Source organism: Rhinatrema bivittatum, chromosome 3 (assembly GCF_901001135.1).
Source record: "Rhinatrema bivittatum chromosome 3, aRhiBiv1.1, whole genome shotgun sequence".
NCBI lineage: Eukaryota > Metazoa > Chordata > Amphibia > Gymnophiona > Rhinatrematidae > Rhinatrema > Rhinatrema bivittatum.
The window spans coordinates 94,204,275-94,225,370 of NC_042617.1; the positions used below are offsets into that span (position 1 = coordinate 94,204,275).

General features: G+C 41.0%; 1 protein-coding gene across 1 annotated transcript; it reads left to right on the forward strand.

Moving 5' to 3' along the window:
- Positions 1 to 5,151: 5,151 nt before the first annotated feature.
- Positions 5,152 to 14,169, forward strand: BMP2 (bone morphogenetic protein 2). The gene is made up of 3 exons (XM_029593504.1): positions 5,152 to 6,096; positions 7,281 to 7,630; positions 10,929 to 14,169. Exons 2-3 carry the CDS (start codon positions 7,288 to 7,290, stop codon positions 11,771 to 11,773), a joined length of 1,188 nt encoding a protein of 395 aa, XP_029449364.1. The 5' UTR covers positions 5,152 to 6,096; positions 7,281 to 7,287; the 3' UTR covers positions 11,774 to 14,169.
- The last annotated feature ends 6,927 nt before the right edge of the window (positions 14,170 to 21,096 follow it).

Genomic DNA, 21,096 nt, shown 5'->3' on the forward strand with positions numbered 1-21,096 from the left:
CCTGTACAAACACACAAGAAAGACAGTCCCATCTCAATAGAGCTTACAATTTAATAAGACAAACATAGAGGACAAGAGTCTTGGGGCATTTCATAAAGAAATGCAATGGTTAAAAAGAAAAGAAAGTTAGTTAGTGAGGATAAAAGCATGCAAGCAGTCCTAAGATTTAAAAGCAGCTTCAAAAAGGTGGATGTTTATATGGGATTTAAACATAACGAGAGAGGGAACATGATGCACCAGTTCAGGAAGACTGTTCCAAGCACACAGTGCAGCCAAGTGTAAAGCATGGAGTTGGGAATTGGCATTAGAGGAGAAGGGCACGGATAGGAGTGACTTGTTCGATGAGTGGAGTGCATGAGGAGGGGTATAGAGAGAGATTAGAGAGGAGATGTAGTGAGGTGCTGCAGAGTGAAGGCATTTGTAAGTGAGAAAGAGGAGCTTGAACTGTATGCAAGAATGGATAGGGAGCCAATGCAGTGACTTCAGGAGAAGGGTTATGTGAGTGTAGCAACTTTGGCGACAGACAAGTTGCGCAGCTGAATTTAGGACAGATTGCAGTAGAGAGAGATGGCTTGCTGAGAGATCTGTGAGGAGCAGGTTGCAATAGTCTAAGCAGGAGGAGATGAGCGAGTGGATCACATTTGCCAAGTGGCTCCTCTACCGTTACCTCTCACACTGAATTCTGCATTCCACTAAGAATTAAGTCTAAATTAGCTCCTCGTCTCATCAATTCTTGGATGAGCTGTTCCATGAAGCAGTCATTTATTTCATCTAGAAACTTGACCTTCCTAGCATGTCCTGATGTAACATATACCCAGACAATATTGGAGTAATTGAAATCTTCCATTATTACTGTGCTGCCAAATTTGTTAGCTTCCCTAATTTCTGTAAACACTAGAGATGTGAATCGGAACCGGAATCTGATCGGTTCCAGTTCCGATTCAAAATCTTAAAATTTTTATCATCCAGCTCGATTTTTTTTTTGTTATCGGCTGTGCCCTATCCAATAACAAATAAACCCTCCCCCACCCTCCCGAACCCCCAAAAACCATTTTAAAATTACCTGGTGGTCCAGTGGGGGCGTGGGGAGCGATCTCCCGCTCTCGGGCCATCGGCTGCCACTAATAAAAATGGCGCCGATGGCCCTTTGCCCTTACCATGTGACAGGGTATCCGTGCCATTGGCCGTACAGATCCCTGAGGAAACTGACCATTTAGTCCTACTCTCTGTTTCCTAGCTTTTAACCAGTTTGTAATGAATAATAGAACTTTGCCTCTTATCCTGTGACTGTTTCTCAGGAATTTCATGGGGTATTTTGTCAAAGACCATCTGAAAATCCAAATACACTACATCCACCGGCTTACCATTACCCACATTTATTAAGCCCTTCAAAAAAAATGTAGCAGATTGGTGAGGCAAGATTTCCCTAACGTAAATCCATGCTGGCTGTGCCCCATTAAACCCTGTCTTTCTGTATGTTCTATGATTTTATTCTTTATAATAGGTTCCATGATTCTTCTCAGCACTGAAGTCAGATTCACTGGCCTATAGTTTCCTGGTTCACCCCTAGAGCCCTTTTTAAAGATTGAGTTATATGGGCCTCCCTCCAATTTTCTGGTACAATGAACAATTTTAATGATAGATTACAAAATACTATTAATAGGTCTGCAATTTCTTTTTTTTTTTTTAGTTCTTTGAGAACTCTGGAGTGTATATTATTTGGTCCAGGTGATTTGCTAGTCGTCAGTTTGTCATTCTACCTGATTCCATCTTTCAGTTTCACCGTGATTTGTTTCAGTTCTTCTGAATCATCACCCTTGAATACAGTTTCTGGCACGCTTATCTCCCCAACATCCTTTTCTGTAAATACCAAAGTTAAAAATTAATCTTTCCATGATGACCTTCTCTTCCTTAAGAGCACCTTTAACCCCTCAATTATCTAACAGTTTACAACTAATTCCATCACAAACTTCCTCCTTCAGATATATTTTAAAAAGTTTTTATTATGAGTTTTTGCCTCTATGGCCAGCTCCTTTTCAAATTCTCTTTTACCCAATGTTTTAATTTGCCAAAGCTTATATTTTTTCCTATTTTCTTTAGCTGGATCCTTTTTCCAGTATTTGATATTTGGCTAAAACATCCTGTTTCACCTCAACTTTTAACCATACTGGTAGTCGTTTAACCTTTTTTTCCATTTTTTTAAATGTGTGGAATACATTTGGACTGGGCTCCCAAGATGGTATTTTTAAACAATGATCCCACCTCATGTAAACTCTTAAACTTTGTAGCTGCACATTTCAGATTTTTTTTTCTATTTTCCTCATTTTATCAAAGATTTCCTTTTGAAAGTTTAGTGCTAGAGCTGTAGATTTACTTAATGTCCTCTCTCCAGTCATTATGTCAAATTTGATCACTCTTTGATTACTGCTACTGAGTGCCCCTCCACTTTTATCTCTCACACCAAATCCTGCATTCCACTAAGAATTAGGTCTAAAATAGCTCCACCTCTCTTCGGTTCCTGGACCAATGGCTCCATGAAACAGTCATTTATTTCATCTGAAAACTCCTCCCTCACATGTCCTGATGTTACATTTACTCTGTCAATATTGGGATAATTGAAAACTCCCATTATTACTGTGTTGCCAAATTTGTTAGCTTCCCAAATCTCTATTAGCATTTCATCTTCTATCTGACCATTTTGGCCAGGTGGATGGTAGTACACTCCTATCACTATACTCTTCCCCAGCACACATGGAATTTCCGCCCATGAAGATTCTACAGTGCATTTAGTCTCCGGCAGGCTCTTTATCCTGTTGGATTCTAGAACATCCCTCACATAAATAATTTTTGGTGTATCCCACCCACCCACCAAGTTAATCCATCTTATCATTGCAATATTATTTATACCCTGGTACAGCACCGTTCCTTCCACCAGGTCTCTGAGATGCCAGTTATATCTCCCTTTTAATTCAGTGCTTTACATTCTAACTCTTCCGTCTTGCTTTTTAGACTTCTGGCATTGGCATACAGACATTTCAAAGTAAGTTTTTTGTTGGTATTAACAATCTGCTTATCAGTTGACAGGGGTAATTTGGAATCTTTTAACTCACGAGGTTCTTTACTTATAGGCAGATGGGCTACTTTTGATTTTATTGGATCCTATCAGGATGCCCTAACTCCTCTACTATTTTAGTATCCTTTGAAGATACTTCCCTCCGAACAATACGCTGCTCAGAGGCTTCCTTATATCTCCTCGGTCTCTTCTCCTCCTCTCCTCAGCAAGATTCTTCTCCCTGAACAGGAGGAATCCATGGGCTCTTTTTTTTTTTTTATCTTTTATGGGTCTGCTTCAACAGGTACCTCTCCACACCTTCTTGTTCGACCTTCCTCTTCAGTTCTTTTCTGAGTCAGCTGGGATAGGAACTATCCTCTACTCCAAGCAGTTCCTGTAAGGGGCCCTTGAAGCTGCTGGACTCCTCTCTCTCCTGGTCAGCTCTGGCTTGGCCTATGACTTCCCTGCAGCTGGGGCCCCAGCTGACTTCTACTGTGGCCAAGTGGCCATAACTCCTACTGCCTCCAACCTCTAGGAGAGGAAGGGGCAGTAAGTAAAAGTAGCCACTGGTGACACTCCCACCAGCTATCTCCCCTCACTAGAAGTCATCCTTCCTTCACAGGTACATTACATATCCATGTAACACAATTTGAAGGGAGGGAGATGAAAAATTCTAGAATACACCAAAAATTATTTTTACAATTGGGGAAGAGATGTGTTAATAACACATGGGTGTTATATATACACATTCCTAGAGGTAGCAATGATGAACGTTACCGAGAATGAAACTGTCTTGATGGCTAGTTGAGTCATCCATATGCATATGGAATTAAGGAATCTCCAAAGTGAGTACACTTGACTGAAAGCAGACATATATCAGTTAATTTTCACAAGATCTAGGAGGATGAGTTCATTCTTCATTTTCACTTGTTGGTGACAGGAACAGTCAATTCTCCTCTTCAAGAACTGTTCATCGATTGTAATTAACAGATAAAATAACAGACATGGGATTTGACTGCATGTATAGCATTCCCCAGTGAAAAAGCTATTACTAAATTTATAGTTAATATTCTCTTTCAGAAGCATATTTGAATATATGCATGTGTAAATTTAGAAATATTCTAAACAGTAATAGACTCTAACGCTTTACATAATTCTTGCTTTTCTTTTTCTTACCAATACTTATGATGGGCTACGGATGATTTCCTATTTTATATTATTAACCTCATAACACTGCTTTGCAACTGGCTTTCTTTTCTTTTACATCAAACACTACACTCACAATATCTTATTTAACCTTCACACCTTACAAGTCAGAACTACTGAATTCCCACTATATGCAGTCAATCCGATTTGTATAAACTGTCTATAATTATTTTACTTGTCCTTTATAAAATAATATAATGGATCATTACGGTATACGTGTATCTATCTACGTAATCTGACGTTCCTCTGCCTCTCCGCTTGTAGGCGCTCTGAGTTTAATTTTAATGCAAAAAAAATCATGCCGCTTGCAACTCTTTATTACAGGCTGCACGACTGATCTGCAGTCGTCCCGTACTTTTCTAAAGTTCCTTTCAGATGCCTTCTGTCACTGGAATTTATTCTACAGCCCGTCCAGCCTGCTCGGCAAATACTCGCTCACTTTATTTAAAATAACTTGCACAAATTTGTTTTCTATAAAAACGCGTCAGGTTTGCAGGGGGCAGAATATGATTGAAGTCACTTCCAGTTCTTCCCCAGTGCGGACGCTTTTTTTAAAGTAAGAAATAATCCGGGTTTTATTTTGGAATGGATCGTGTCCTATTTTATACAGAGTTTCCAAATAAGACTGAATATCTGACCCTTTCGCTCAAAGCTAAGCCGCCGCGCTGCACGTGAAGTTTGCAAGGTTGCTCCTATCACTTTTCCATGACTTCAGCTCTGCTAAGGATTGGGAGGGGGAAAAGTGGAACTCTGTATCTCCTGCAATAATTAAACTCCACCGGAGCTGGCGAGTCGGGAGAACGCCGGCTTTTAACTAAAAGGCAGTACTCGGGCAGCTACGGTATCACCTTCAGAGCCCGCAGCGGGAGAGGTGGCGGAGGAGACGGCGAGCTACCTCGTCTTTTCCACGCACGAAAAGTTACGACAGAACAGCAGGCGAAAGGGGGTGGGGGAGGAAGCGAAAGAAAGACCTGAACCGAAAGGTGCCCGTGACGTTGGGCCGGTTCAGGGAGGCGTCCCGTTGAAACGCAGGCGGTCAGGGAGTGGGTAAGGCGGCGGCGGCGGCGGCTCCGGCCCTGCCCGACCCGGGCTGCGAGCGCAATCCGCCGCGGCTCCTCCGAGCCCGCCTCCGATTGGCCGAGAACTCTCAAGCCTCTGGGGCTGTGACGTCACAGCCGAGAAGCAACAAAAAGCAAAGGAGGCAGGCATTAGCCCAGCTTAATCAATTTACTGCAGAGGCAACTGGGAGAGAGCGAGAGGCATCGGACGGACATCCCTGCTCCACCAGGGTCTGTCTTCTGTGAGGAGCAGAGAACTGGAACACGTGTTTCTGCGTGTGACAACCGAGAGAACCTGCAAGGACGAGGCACAGGGAAACCTCGTAGGGGGGAGGAGGGTTGGGAGGGGGGCAAAAAATGAAAAGGCCAACTTCGTGTACTGGATTGTATCGGGATCAAGAGCAGAGAGAACATCTGCAACATGCATTCCCACTCCAGCTGCTCAGCTCCACTAGGGGGGTGCTGCTAAGGAGAGCAATTTAAACGGAGAGGAGAGGAGAAAGGTAACTGGTTGAGCCCTACTTGTCCAGACTTATACAAAGTCTACTAGTAAAAAAAAAAAAAAAAAAAAAAGAAAGAAAAGAGCTTGGCTTGCCGCGGCCGCCTGCTGACTTACCAGCTGCTCCAAGTATGTTTAAGAAGAGGCGGACTGTGCTTTGGAGGTTTGCTCATTTCTTCATAACAGCTGTGGAGGGGAAGAGGTTGGAGTAACACCAAGTGATGTGGAAAAAACACACGGAAAGCAGAAAACCCTCATCCAGACATAAACGCGGCACACAGGTACTGCTTGCAATAGCAGCTCTCAGGGAATAAAACTCCGCGCTTTCTCGGGAGATATTATTGTACCGCCTGCTAGAAACTATGGGTTGTGGATTTAGACCTCTGAAAGAAAGAAAAACGATGTTTAGTTCTAGAGATCGTCTGCCTATCAAGGAGGACTTTGCCCTCTGATAACTTGGTTCTGTACTTTAAATGCTAATAGCAAAACGATTTTTAAACTCTCTGGTTGTAAAAAAAAAAATTAAAATTCACTTTTTTTTTTTTAATGTGTGATAGCCTATTTACTAAGCACGTTTCCCATAGGCACAAAATGGAAAACCCCTTTAGTACATAACAGGCATGGGCCGCTGAAGGTCACAGAAGGGGTGCTAGAGAACGGATTCGAATACTTTTTTTTTTTTACTTAAATGCATATAATCCATGCGGAGGCTGTTTCAATGGATGTGTCCCAGTATGCTTCCTAGTCAATCGGAATTTTAAAGGTAGCTTTTTTTTTTTTTTGCTTTAGTTTGCCTTTGATTTGTGTTAACGGCCAATAGCAGACTGCTGTGTATACTGTATGTTTTTAACACCTGTATACAGTGTGCTTGTCTGTAACCTTATGATCTAATCCTCTGGCAGACACAACACCACCTTCCTGTAAGGTAAACAACTTCTCCTACCCACGTGCAGCACCCCTTCTCCTCAACTGCTGCAGCTTTCATCCTGTGGCTATTTTATGATGACTGTTAACACCTCACTGACGATAAAAATTTAAAAAAGTCTAGTTTTGTGCTATTTCGGCACAGTACAGTCAAGCTTTTATCCACTGGTAATCTCTCCCACCTTCTGTTCGTGTCCCCCCTTTAATCACATTTCTATGTAGATACACTGTTTTTAAATTGTGACCTTTCAAAATTAGTCATGAGGATCTTGCAAATACATCGTGCACCATCTTAAAAGCTGGTTAACCTGCCCTGACCTGATATTATAGTTGCACGATCGCAATATTTTGCAGTTAAAATGTTTTAGTGTGTTTGTTTATTTTGGGAGGGGGGGGGGGGTTGTGTATGTATGGTGGGGTGGGTGGGAGGGAGGGAGAGAGAGAGAGGCATCACTGCCTAGTTATGGTTGTTCTAGTCCAAAGCACTTTTCACCCCAAAGCAGGTCTTGCAGCCCGAGTAATGTCTACTGATATCCCACAGGTTGACCATGGTTGCCGGGATCCGCTCGCTGCTGCTGCTCCTGCTCTACCAGGTCCTGCTGGGCGGATCGGCCGGGCTCATCCCGGAGGTGGGCCGCCGAAAGTTCACGGAATCGGGCCGGGCCACCCCCCAGCAGTCCGAGGACATCCTGAGCGATTTCGAGCTCCGCCTGCTGCACATGTTCGGGCTCAAGCGCCGGCCCAGCCCCAGCAAGCACGCCGTCATCCCGCAGTACATGCGGGACCTGTACCGCCTGCACTCGGCCGCGGGCCCGCACGGGCTCCCCTTGGACTACCAGCAGGAGAGAGCGGCCAGCCGAGCCAGCACCGTGCGCAGCTTCCACCATGAAGGTAGGAGGCGCTCCTGAGCCCGGCTCGAACCTTCCGCTGCGGGCCAGCCCCAGGGCCGGCACTACGTAGCGCTACGTTTCCACAGCAGGTCTCGTTAGGCGCTAGTTTGCTTGGGTATGTGCTTTTCATAAGTTTCCAAACAGGGCGAAATTTGTATCTCAGATTTCTTGATAAGATTGGACCTAAACAAAATATTAAATCGATATCGATAATTCTTAAAACCGTGATTAAGGAACCAAAACGTTATTTTCTAATGCACTTGTGCTAGAAATCTATTCTCTCCGTGAAATTTTCAGATTAGATCCAAAATTAAGAATCCCCACAGATAGCCTTCCTTTCTAATGCCAGAGATCTTCTAATTTTACAGTTTATTTGGGGGGGGGGGGGGGGGGCGGGGGTTTTTAAAGATTCTAATCCCTATCTAATCCCCGTGAGATATCAATTGAACAATCAATAGTATTGTTTCCACGGCGATTTTCTTTATTAAAACTGGGATAGTCTCATTGTAGATGGAAGATAAAGCTCCAGAGGGCAGACAAGATAATGGATTTGCACTGCAGCAGCTGCCCGTTCCGTGTAATGTGCACCTGACGGGTTCGGAGGAAGTAGTGGTTGTTTCATGGCACCGTCATGATGCCGAAAGAAACGGTGGAGCAATACAGTACACATCAAAAGTGCGCCAGTTTGTGATTTACAACGATTTGGGGTGAGAACATTAGTGCCTATGTAGATGAAAGTAAAAGAGCTACTGCAGGCTTTGCCAGCAAACCACATAAGCACAATACCCCCCACTGAATTATCCAGGGCAAATTCCCTATTGCTACAGTTTTGGTTTCTATTTTTTATTCTTATAAAAACATTTTTCCCACCTCTCTGTTATTCTTGTTAAAACCTGGAGTCAGAGGAGTTATAGAGGACTTTACAAATGGGCAGTAAATAAATATATTTGTAACAGAGCTCCTTACTGGCTCGCTCTTAACTTTTGTTTTACAATTTTCTACCACCAAACTGCTCTTACCCCATACATGAATAGTTATATTTTTTTAACAGTTGACCTTTCATTCCTGCCTCAGTTTATTAATGCTGTTTTTAATCTAAGGATTTCTCTGATTTTCTTTTATGACAGCTAGCTGAAGTAGCAACTGTAGCAGAGATAGGCCCATTAATTTAGATCTTTATAGGTTGTGGCTTCTCCTCTCTTTTTTTAGTTAAATTCAGAAATCTTGCAAATAAATTCTTATAGCAATTAGTCTTCATTGATGCTTTGTAGTCTCATCATAAAAGTATTCATGACAACACACATTGTCTATGTTTTAACCTGGAGCTATGACAAAAGCATTTTTAAAGTAGGATTTCATAAAATGATACTAAAGAAATGGCTTGAAGTCCATGGTTATAAGGTATAATAGGAAGTTTTGTATCAAGGAAGGAGATTAATGATGAAATTTAACCTTCTGCTGTGGTTTGTGCTTCTGTATTTGTGAAAGTAAACTCTGGGTAGTGAATAGGAGGAGACAAGTGTATGATTCATTCAGGCTGAAATAGCTTTGAACTGAAAGGTTTACTGGGTAAAAACATAGACGTGTTTAATGGTTTAAAAACAAGAGCACAGTTCTGGCATTTGGCATTTCCAAGAATGCTATTGAAGTTAAAATATGAGTGGTGATTAAAAAATAGTAAATGTGTTTTGCAAAAGTCTGAACAGGGCTGTGATCTAGTTAATTCCATCATAATAGCCTAAATATTGGTGCACTTTGTGTTTTTCTGTAGAAAGCAATACAATTAATCTCCATGCCATTGAATAAAAATGAAATTTTAATCCATGGTTCTTATTTGTTTGTGAGATCTCCCACTGTTTAAGGCAATCTGCATTTGGTAATTCCCTTATCTGAAAGTTTACCATTAGTAGTGTATCGGCATGTTACCTATAAAGATTAATACTGTCCCTATTGTGGACTCCTAATAGAGTTTTGTTGTACAATTTGTTAAGTGGGGTTGTTGTAGCAATACAAATTTAATTTGATTTTGTGGTTGTGTGTATGTAAAGTTCTAAAACTTTAAGCAGACGGGGATTTTTTTTGCATCTCTCTGCATGTGACAAAAGTGATGGTTGTCATTGTTTCTTGCACTCCCTCTACACCTCCTCCAACAAAGAAGGTGCTGCTTATCACTAAGATGAATACATAAAAATAATTACCTTTAAAATGTAGTAAAAGGAGTAATGTGGAAGTCATTTCAGTTTGTTTAGTTGGAACTAATCTACAGTGTTATAGTACCACCCATGGGTATTCCCAGAGAAGAATCAGATTCAGAAAAAAATGCACTTAGAGTTTTCTGAATGAAATAATAGGGTGCACTTTGTAAAATATCACCACAGATGTTGAATCAATGGCCTTTATTTAGGTCACAATCTGTATAGTGAAATTTGTGAAGGATCTAAATTGCATAGGAATGTCTAGCAACTGAATTTGGAGGTTTGACATTAAAGCCATATTTCTAAAAGCAAAGTGCAGTTTCCTCAGATTCCCAATCAGCTGTAATCTTCTTGTTAAACCATAACTAACTGCAATGTTAATTTTTTTCATGTAAAAGTTCTTGAATTCCAAAGTAATGCTTTATATTTAAGTTATTAGAACCACATGGAATGCATACTATATTTGACCAAAAGTCATGACAATGAGTGTTTTCTATTCATTTTGCGCATTCATACATAAACATAGACAAGTGAAACAGTTTTTTCTCTGACAATTTTAAACCTGGTGTGTCAAGCTGCTGGTGTAGTTTATATGCCAGGCTAGGCTTCTTGCTTGGTAGTTGTGTTGTATACTGCCATGTATATGATATAGAAACTGTTCCTGAGCTGGGCTTCTGCTTCAATGGATCAGCTGGGGGCAGGGGATCCTGATTCCTGAGGGGTTGGGGTGCCTGATCACAGTCCCTGGTGGGAGGGAGATCCACCAATTATACAACAATGACATCTGCTGGCCACGTTGGGTTGCATGTGAACTTGTTTCAACAGAAAATCATGTTCCACCGCCCCTGACTGTGGGCTGGTTTAGACAGTGAGGCAAAAGGAAAAAACGCTGGTCGTCATGAATGAATACTTAGGCACTGTAATGCCAGTAGAAGTTGGTTCCGATTGAACTGAAAGTCCGAAAGAGGAGGAGGAAAGTGCTAGACAAGAAAACAAAAATGTTTTTTATCAAAGTTCCCAGAAGCTTTTCGTTGCTTGTTTCAACAACTGATTAAGCTTTGTTCTTTTTTTTTTTTTTTTTTTCTTTTCCTTTCATCATATTAGAAGCCTTGGAAGAGCTGCCAGAGACAAGCGGGAAAACAGCACAGCGTTTCTTCTTTAATTTAACTTCTATCCCTAATGAGGAGTTTGTCACTTCGGCTGAACTTCGGATTTTTCGAGAACAGGTTCAGGAGCCATTTGTGAAAAACAGCAGCAGTCGGCATCGTATTAATATTTATGAAATCATCAAACCAGCAGTAGCCACCTCTAGGGACCCGGTCATAAGACTCTTGGACACCAGGTTGGTGCAGCATAATGCAAGCAGATGGGAAAGCTTTGACGTCACCCCAGCTGTTGTAAGGTGGATTGCACTTGGACAGCCTAACCATGGGTTTGTGGTTGAGGTGGCTCACTTGGACAGTGAAAGCAGTGTCTCCAAGAGGCACGTAAGGATTAGTAGGTCCTTGCATCAGGATGAAGGCAGCTGGTCTCAAGTAAGACCATTATTAGTAACTTTTGGCTATGATGGCAAGGGACATCCACTCCATAAAAGGGAGAAGCGTCAAGCAAGACATAGGCAGCGGAAAAGGCTCAAATCCAGCTGCAGGAGACATCCTTTATATGTGGACTTCAGTGATGTGGGGTGGAATGACTGGATTGTTGCCCCGCCTGGGTATCACGCCTTTTATTGTCATGGGGAGTGTCCGTTTCCACTGGCGGATCATCTAAATTCAACAAACCATGCCATTGTTCAGACTTTGGTGAATTCGGTTAACTCCAACATTCCTAAAGCTTGCTGTGTCCCAACAGAGCTCAGCGCTATCTCCATGCTTTACCTTGATGAAAACGAGAAAGTCGTATTAAAGAACTATCAAGATATGGTTGTGGAGGGTTGTGGGTGCCGTTAGCACAGCAGAATTTATTAGTTTTAAATAAAAGCTGACACTTTAGTATTTCCCAATGAAGACTTTATTTATGTACTAAAAAAGAAAATGACTATTTTGAAAATATATTTATGTCTGCAAAAATGTTGGGAAAACAAATATTTTAATCAGAGAATTATCCCTCAAAAGATGTTTAAATGTATTTTAGTTGTACATTTTATATGGGTTTCACCCCAGCACATGAAGTATAATGATAAAATTCCTATTTTGTATTTATTTACTATTATAACCACTTTTTAGAAGACTAGCTAATTTGTATTTATGTGTAATCAAAAGAAAAAATATAGGGTTTGTACGTAATTTTCCAAAATTGTAATTGTTTCAATTGTGTGTATTTAAGTTGAAGCGCATATGTGGAAAGTCACTAGTGAAAAATGCATAGCAAATTTGCTTTCTGTAGTGCTACTGCTAAGATACAGAGAAAAAAAATTGGTTAATCCATTCTGCGGACAAGCAAGATTATTATAATATACAATTCTCAGGCATGCTGCAGAGGCTATGCCCAGGCTATGAGAACGGATATCCTTTTGAAGTGAAACTTACAGGAGACACCCTAGATATTATTGCAGTTCATACCAGATTCTATCGGTGAACTAAGCAGGGCCAGTAAAAATCTTGAGAAAAAAAAAAAGGTTTGGTGAAACCTGCCCGAATTTCTAGAAAATATTTCTTATTTTCTTAGGTGTAACCTTATTATGGCAAAATGAACTAAAGTAGTAGGCAGATCAGTGGATTTCTATTATACCATTTTGCCATTAGAAGAAACTATTGTGTTCAATCATGGCCTGAAATAGGCATAGGGCAACATAGGCCACTGCCTAGAGTGCCAAATTATGAAAGCAAAAGTACTTGGATAGGAGAGGGGCCTGTTTCTGTTTTCTTTAGGGCTTTGTGTCTGTGCCACTTTAAAGGGTCTCCAAAGTGGCATTCCAGCATCTCCCACTGGCTCTCTGATCACAGGTGCAATGGGGAACTCTTTGCTCTCCGGTTCTGCCTATAGGCACCAAAATCTTAAAACCAGCCCTGATCCAATCCAGTTAAATTTTAACACTAGTACATGAGTTCATGTCAGTTGTGTGAAAAGTTAGAATCTGGTCCTAGATCACTGAATACATGCAATATATCGTCATGATATCTTCATTCTGATTTCTGTTGGCCCTTAGTTTAACTGTAAAGAAACCAGAATTTTTTTTTTTTTTTATCTCAAAGGGACATTCATTTATACAAATTGCTACACTGGAGCCATCTTTTTTTTTTTTTTTCCTTTTCCTAGCTGTACTGGATTCTTTACAGCCACAAGTTCTATCTGGCAGCATAGTTTACTTTTCCCTTTCAGCATTCTGTGTTTTGAAACTGTTTTCCAAATGTTAATCCTATTTTGAATAATAAATTTAAATGGCGGTCAGATATTTAATTCTTCTAAAGTAGAGTCTGTAAGATGTGTCCAACAGTCACAATGATACCTTAAGTTTGCAATTCAATTCTAACATTCATTGCACATTCAAAACCAAATGAGAGCAAAAATGTAGTGTGTAGTGGGCAAAGCAGTGATTTAGCTCATCCTTACACAAAAGGTAGTTGCACAAGATTTAGGACAGGGGTCAGCAACCTCTGGCACACGATGACATTCTGCCCGCTGCGCCACCGGAAGAGGAGAAGTGGCAGTTCTCCCCATCTGCTGTACAGTTCATGCAGAACTCTCACACCAGCTTTGCTAATCTCCCAAAGCATGAAATAAATATACTTGACATTCGAGTTATGAAAATACTTGCAGTGCCAGCTCAGACCTTATACAGTGGAGGGATAGGCTCCTAGTGCTACAGCATTCAGTTGGTGAACTCCACCCCTCAGAGGGAGCAGAAAATCAAGGGAGATCTCCCTTCCCCCTCCCCCACCCCAACCCCCCCACCAATCCCGATTTGCCTTGTACTCCCAACATCGCTGTCTGGTTTTGTTACTGCCAAAACATTTTAGTGACCTCTGATTTAGAATAAACTAGTTTTCAGAAATGTGGTGAATGTTGACCATGGATAACAGATACCTTATTATATTATTAGTTCTAACACATATTAGAACAGGAAATAACTGATAATAGTTTTTGGTATAATCATTAAATGGGAAGAACCACAAGAAATGTTTTATTTCCATTGTGCATACCTGATGTGGCACCTAAAATGGATCACTTTTATTTCCCCTGGAGTATTTCACATTTGTTTTGCTTTGCTGCATTTTCATTCCCCCCCCCCAGTCATGGTCAGCTCCTGTACAAGAAGAGCACCTGCCATCCTCCAGGACACTCTTAGGAACTGGCTCATTTTGTTAGGTGGGAGTGTAGGGGTAGGCAACTCCAGTCCTTGAATGCCACAAATCAGTCAGGTTTTTGGAATTTCTGCAATAGATATGCATGGGATGCATTTACCTGCAGCGGAGACCTTTCATGCATATTCAGTGTGGGTATCCTGAAAACCTAACTAGCATGTGGCACTCAAGGACTGGAGTTGCCTACCCCTGTCATAATGCATGGGGCGTTTGCAGTGCTGTAATTTCTGGGTTCCTTGGTTATAAGGGGCCTGACTGGCAACACTGGTGTAGGAGTCTTATATTATATGACAGTATTTCTCAGCTTTGTAATTATTTCCTTTTTCAGCGGACTCCTGTTTTCCTTTTCACCCTTTTCAATATCAACTTACTGTACTAAAACAATCAGGCTTACCTGTGCAAGCTCTCTCCCTGGCTCTGACATTGATGTATACCTTCTCCAACTAAGAACTGTGACATCATCCCCTGCAGTGCACTATGGGATTTCTGGGCTCTGGAAAAATAAAATGGATGCCAATCTGTTATGACCGCCTTGCTCTTTCAATATTAAAGGTTTGTGAAATGGCATCAGAAAATGATCAAAATACCTGGGAGGTTGAAAGCAGTCTAAGGAATTTTGTTTGCATTTTGTAGTTGATTGCACTTCCTCTTTAATTTAGAGAAAAGTCAAAGGAAGTTTGAACTCTGATAACTTTTTTGCCCTAACTTTATATGCACATTACATTGTAGCATTTTCATGAGCATGAAAGTGCAGCATCATATCTCATAAATATTATTTATGGTGCTTCACATTTCATTATAAACTCTGTCTTCAAGCTTTTATTTGAGTTGTAATATTTCTGGTCTTAAAATATAAAATGTTGATGTTCTGCTTTGTTAAAATGTATCATAAATATAATTCATCACTAGCCCAGCCATGAAATTAAATGCAGTTACAACATTTTTTTCTGAGCTATGAGGCAGAAAATTGTAGATTGCTGGAGAACAGTAAGGTTGCACACTGGCAATTTTTAAGACAAAAGAAAACAGACTGTGCCCCTGTAATGCAAAATTGGTTATTGCACTATTTTTATTATAAACTGGGCCACAATTTGTCACAATGTCACTGCAGTGTCTACCTTTTGCTGCAGAATCAGGACAAGCAACCTCTGCTGCCCATTCTCCTCTACTTCTGCCCTTTTTGTGTACTACTGCTCTCACCTCTGCAGCTGATGCTCTTATCCTTATCCTTTTCCATCCCCTCCCCTGCCACTCCACCATCAGAGTCTTCCTGGTGATGCTGCTTTAACTGCTGGCAATACTTCCCCATTCCCCTCCCCTCCCCCACTGCTGACTACATAATTCAGTTTATAAACTGGGGAGAAGAAGTTGCAACAGCCTGGAGAAAAGCGAGATCTGTGGTAGTAGAAAGGGGGTGGAGTAGAGGTGATGATTACATGGAAAGATAGGGAAAGGGGAGGAGAGGAGAGGAGATACAAGATAGGTAAGAAGGACCTATGCTGAGTGATACTTGGTGGAAGGAATTGTGAGAAGCCAGAAGATAAAAAAAACGGAAAGGGAAAAAGGAAGGCTGGAGGAGTTTAAGAAAACAAGTACCATCTATGGGAGGAGGAGCGAGGTTGAGGTGATAGACAAAGGGAGAAAGTAAGAGACGAGAAAAAAAATGAATTATGCAGGCAGACATCAACATTTTACTTTTGAAACAATATTTAAAAATGGAGTGGCTGATCTTGTTTTAATGCAAATTAAGCAATTTAAAATAATTCTAATCCCATGTTTCCCAATCTTCTCCTGAAGGCACACTTATCTAGTCAGTTTTTTGGGATTGCCATAATGAATATGCATGGGATAGATTTGCATACACCGGGTACCCAAGTATGCAAATCTATTCATGCATATTCACTGTAGCAATCCTGAAAACCTGACTGGATAGGTGTGCCTCCAAGAGAGGACTGGGAAACACTGTTTCTAATATGTGCAAACATACTGCAGAATATTTAAAACAAAATATGCCACAGATTTTTGTAACCCTTCTTCCTGCAGACTGTGCTCCTAAATTGGTGCAGGAAGCTGGGTGTCATAATTATAACTTACAGGGCACTTACTACCTCCATACTTAGGGCAGTGTACCAACAAGTTCTGTCCTTGAGAATAAACAGAAGTTGACTTCCCATAGCTAAAGAATATCAAGATAGGGAACACAGGCTGGTATTGACCATATCCCTCTAATCTGCCTGTGTTTACAAAACCTGTTATCTCTAAACTTCCTCTGGTGAGCTGTGCTGCCTCCTGGTATCTCCTTTACACTTTAAAAAGCAGGTTTCATCATACACATAGACTAATCAGCATCCTTGGCCAATTCCACACTTCCTGAATTCTGCAGTTTTGAGGAAGATAAAGCCTTTTTAAAAAGTAGATTAGCAGATGGAGTAACATTTGACCTAGTTTTGCATTCAGCAAACCAGCACAAAATGCATTAAGATAAACTAGGCTTCTGGTCCTGACCTTTATAAATGGTGGTCATCATTGCCAGCATTATGTCAGTTAGTCACATGTGTGACTCCAGTACCAGTTTGTCTGCCCCGTCATGAGCTACAAGCACTTTTATTTCTGTGGTCAGCTTTGATGAGAAGTCAGTATGAAAGCTGTTTATTGCATGTCTTACTATGAAGTAGGACCTCATCTGGACTAGATTTGCTGTGGAACCACTTTGCTGCACCACTAGGAGCAAATAATTACTGAACTATTTTACTGTACAAGCATTCCTAAATTGTTGCTTTTTACTGATTTCAGGAGGCAGCTAATTGCCATATGGCATCTTGATGTTAACATTTAATGAAGATCAGGAAACAAAGTTTATGAAAAACGTTTGTGTAGTAACTGCAAAGTTTCAAGATCTGTTTTATACTTCCTGATAATGCAGGGATACTTAATGGTTTGTTTTTTATTGCTTAAGAGTGCAAATCTTTCTGTGACCTGCTTGTGAGTGTGTGTGTGTGTGTGCACAATATTCTCTCACCCTACATTAGGCTGTACTCTACTACTCATTACTCACACACTGCTTTCCCCTCTGCCATCAGTAACCTGATCTCTACTGTTTCAAATACATACAAAAGCCTCCTAGCCTTGCATATTGATACTTTGTTGATATTTTTTCAAATTGAGAATTTAGTTTCCCTCTTTCTTTAAGTATAAACTTTCAGAGAATTTGTTTGCTAGATGATGATATTCATATAATAATCAACAATTGACAAGCCACTTTAAAGAAGAAAATTTGTTTGAATTGTTATAAAAAGAAAGCTGTAGCATATGATCTTGTATATTTGTGCGAATGTGTGTATATGTGTGTGTCTGCTTTCATGTATATTCCCAGTACTGGGTACTATTGAATGGTTTGTATGCATGTGTGAAGTCCATTTTGCTCATGATCTATACAAACCAAATATGGTTTTATATTATAGAGATTTAAGATAAAATTTAATATCCACATCACAGCATTAATTAATTATATCTATATCTACACATTTTTCATTGATTGCTTTCATCACTATGAAATTGCAATTGAAGCAGCAACTGAAATAAAAAAATGAAAACCTGGTTTATTATCGGTCCAGGAACAGCTATGCATAACTTAACATATCAAATCCCAGATTCAAAACAAGTTTAGCTTTGACATTCCTGTTGTGAAACATGAACAGGGTTCAACCATACATAATACCTATACTCCTGAGGAAATTCAGCGCAAACAAATTTAAAATTCTACAAAATTCCTTATACTTTATATTGGTCAAAATAACACAATATACATGACAGTCTTTAAATAATTAAAAAAGTAATACAGAAAAAAGTTATTAAAGATGCAAAATTTTAAATATTTAGAGCAGAGTTTCCCTAGAGGTTCACTGTAAGTGTGTTCCTTCCACTCTCTCTCCCTACTCCCCTGGCCACTTTGCCTCTCAGGTCCCCAACTCCTCCAACTGCCAGTATCTCTCCCCTCCCCCTCTGGGCTTATCCCCCTTCCACTCTATCTCCACTCCCAGAGATTGACCCCTCTCTCAGTACTGCCCCTCACACAGGTTCCCTCTGTTCCTCTCTATCTCTCTCACACACAGACTCCCTCTCTCTAGTGCACATACACAGTACATACCCCCTCATACATGCTCCCTCTCGCACATATCCCCTCTTGCAGGGTTAAGAACATAAGAACATAAGAAAATGCCATACTGGGTCAGACCAAGGGTCCATCAAGCCCAGCATCCTGTTTCCAACAGTGGCCAATCCAGGCCATAAGAACCTGGCAAGTACCCAAAAACTAAGTCTATTCCATGTAACCATTGCTAATGGCAGTGGCTATTCTCTAAGTGAACTTAAGAGCAGGTAATGGACTTCTCCTCCAAGAACTTATCCAATCCTTTTTTAAACACCGCTATACTAACTGCACTAACCACATCTTCTGGCAACAAATTCCAGAGTTTAATTGTGCGTTGAGTAAAAAAGAACTTTCTCCGATTAGTTTTAAATGTGCCCCATGCTAACTTCATGGAGTGCCCCCTAGTCTTTCTACTATCCAAAAGAGTAAATAACCGATTCACATCTACCAGTTCTAGACCTCTCATAATTTTAAACATCTCTATCATATCCCCCCTCAGTCGTCTCTTCTCCAAGCTGTAAAGTCCTAACCTCTTTAGTCTTTCCTGAAGGGGAGTTGTTCCATTCCCCTTACCATTTTGGTAGCCCTTCTCTGTACCTTTTCCATCGCAATTATATCTTTTTTGAGATGCGGCGACCAGAATTGTACACAGTATTCAAGGTGCGGTCTCACCATGGAGCGATACAGAGGCATTATGACATTTTCCATTTTATTCACCATTCCCTTTCTAATAATTCCCAACATTCTGTTTGCTTTTTTGACTGCCGCAGCACACTGAACCGAGATGTGTGGGTGCATCTCTCATGCACCCACGCATCTCCTCATACAGGGTCTCTCTCTCTCTCTCTCTTGCATATACCCTCACATAGGCTACCTATCATGCTGATACAGTAAAATGAGCGGGAGAGCCAGCGCTCTGAGGCGATTCTCTATGCTAATGAGGGCCCGTGATAATAAGGAGGCACTAGGGACAGAAGCGGCGGCTATCAGCGGGTTTGACAGCCGACGCTTAATTTTACCGGTGTCGGTTGTCGAACCCGCTGACAGCCACGGGTTCGGAAAACGGTCGCCGGTAAAATTGAGCGTCCGTCTTCCAACCCGCGAGCCGCGGGCTGATTTTTTTTTTTTTTTTTTTTTACGATTTATTTATTTATTTTTTTAATTTTTGGGGCCTCTGACTTAATACCGCTATGATATCAAGTCAGAGGGTGTACAGAAAAGCAGTTTTTTTCTGCTTTTCTGTACACTTTCCTGGTGCCAGCTGAAATTAACTCCTGCCTTTGGGCGGGCGTTAATTTCTGAGAGTAAAATGTGTGGCTTGGCTGCACATTTTACTTTCTGTATGGCGCAGGAATAACTAATAGGCTCATCAACATGCATTTGCATATTGCGGGCACTATTAGTTTTTGGGGGGTTGGACATGCATTTTCCTCGCGTTATTATTACCCCTTACTGTATAAGGGGTTATAATAGCGTGTCGAAAACGCGCATCCAGACGGGGGCTATCGGTGCGCTCGGCTGAGCACACCATTCTGTATTGGCCGATATGTCTCTCTCTCACACACCCCTTCACACAGACTCTCTCACATATATACACAATCCCTTCACACAGGCTAGTTCTCTAACACATATAGACACTCCTTTACAATCTCCTCACATAGGCTCCCTCTCTCTGGCACCCACAATCAGGCACCCTACACATGCTCTCTTTCACCCCTCCCCCACTTGCAGTCTTACACACACACTCACACATACCTCTCTACATACACTCACTCTCACCGTGGCTTGCCTTCATCTTTGCCACGAGCGGGACGAGCTCCACTTGTGGCATGCCGGGGCCTTCATCTTCGCCGTGAGTCAGATGAGCTCTGCTCATGGCACGCTGGAGCCTCCTCCATGTTTGACAATTCTGCACGGGTGGAAATCTGCAAATAGTCTGTGCTCTTCAGTAGTGCGGAATTTCCCTGGGACTAATACTTAGAAAAGTAGCAATGATGGTAGATAAAGACCAAATGATCCATCTAGTCTAGCCAGCAAGTTGCTCATTGTAATAGCTGCCGTTCTGTGCAGTTACCCCTATGCCATCTGTTAAGGGTTGTAACTGCTGTTCTGTGCAGGTTACCATCATGCCTTCTTTAAGAGAAGTAGCTGCCTTTCTATGTAGGTCTGTTAAAGGTAGTAGCTGCCATTCTGTGCAGTTACCCCCATGCCTTCTGTTAAAGGAAATAGCTGCTGTTCTGTGCAGTTACCCCCATGCCTTCTGTTAAAAGTAATAGCTGCCGTTCTGTGTAGTTACCCCCATGCCTTCTGTTAAGGGTCGTAACTGATTTTATATAAGCCATAAAATAAATAAGCCAATAATTTTACATCTAACTATGAGGTCAATGTACTAAAATATGCTAACACCAATCATTAATTGGTTCTCATTAATGGCCAATGTTAATGACAAGCTAATTAGCTTTGCATTAAATTACTAGTATTAAATTTAGCATGTTCCTATAGACATCACAAAAACTTAACTACACTTTCCCGAGATGTAGTAGTTTTTTTGCATTAAAGGATCTATGTTCATTTTTGTGTGTTTTTGCATGTATTATTTTTCTATGTGCTAACAGGTAATGTGTGCTTTTGCATAAATGTTCAAAGAAACACCAAATATTTGTGATTTTATAAATTTCTAGCCCATTAACAACATAGATTTTTGCATTAAAACTCTTGCAAGCTAATTGACACATAATAAAAGCACTGTTTAAGCACATAAACTAGATTGCACAAGCAAACAGCACTTTTAACACACATTAACACTTTTGAAAGTTTA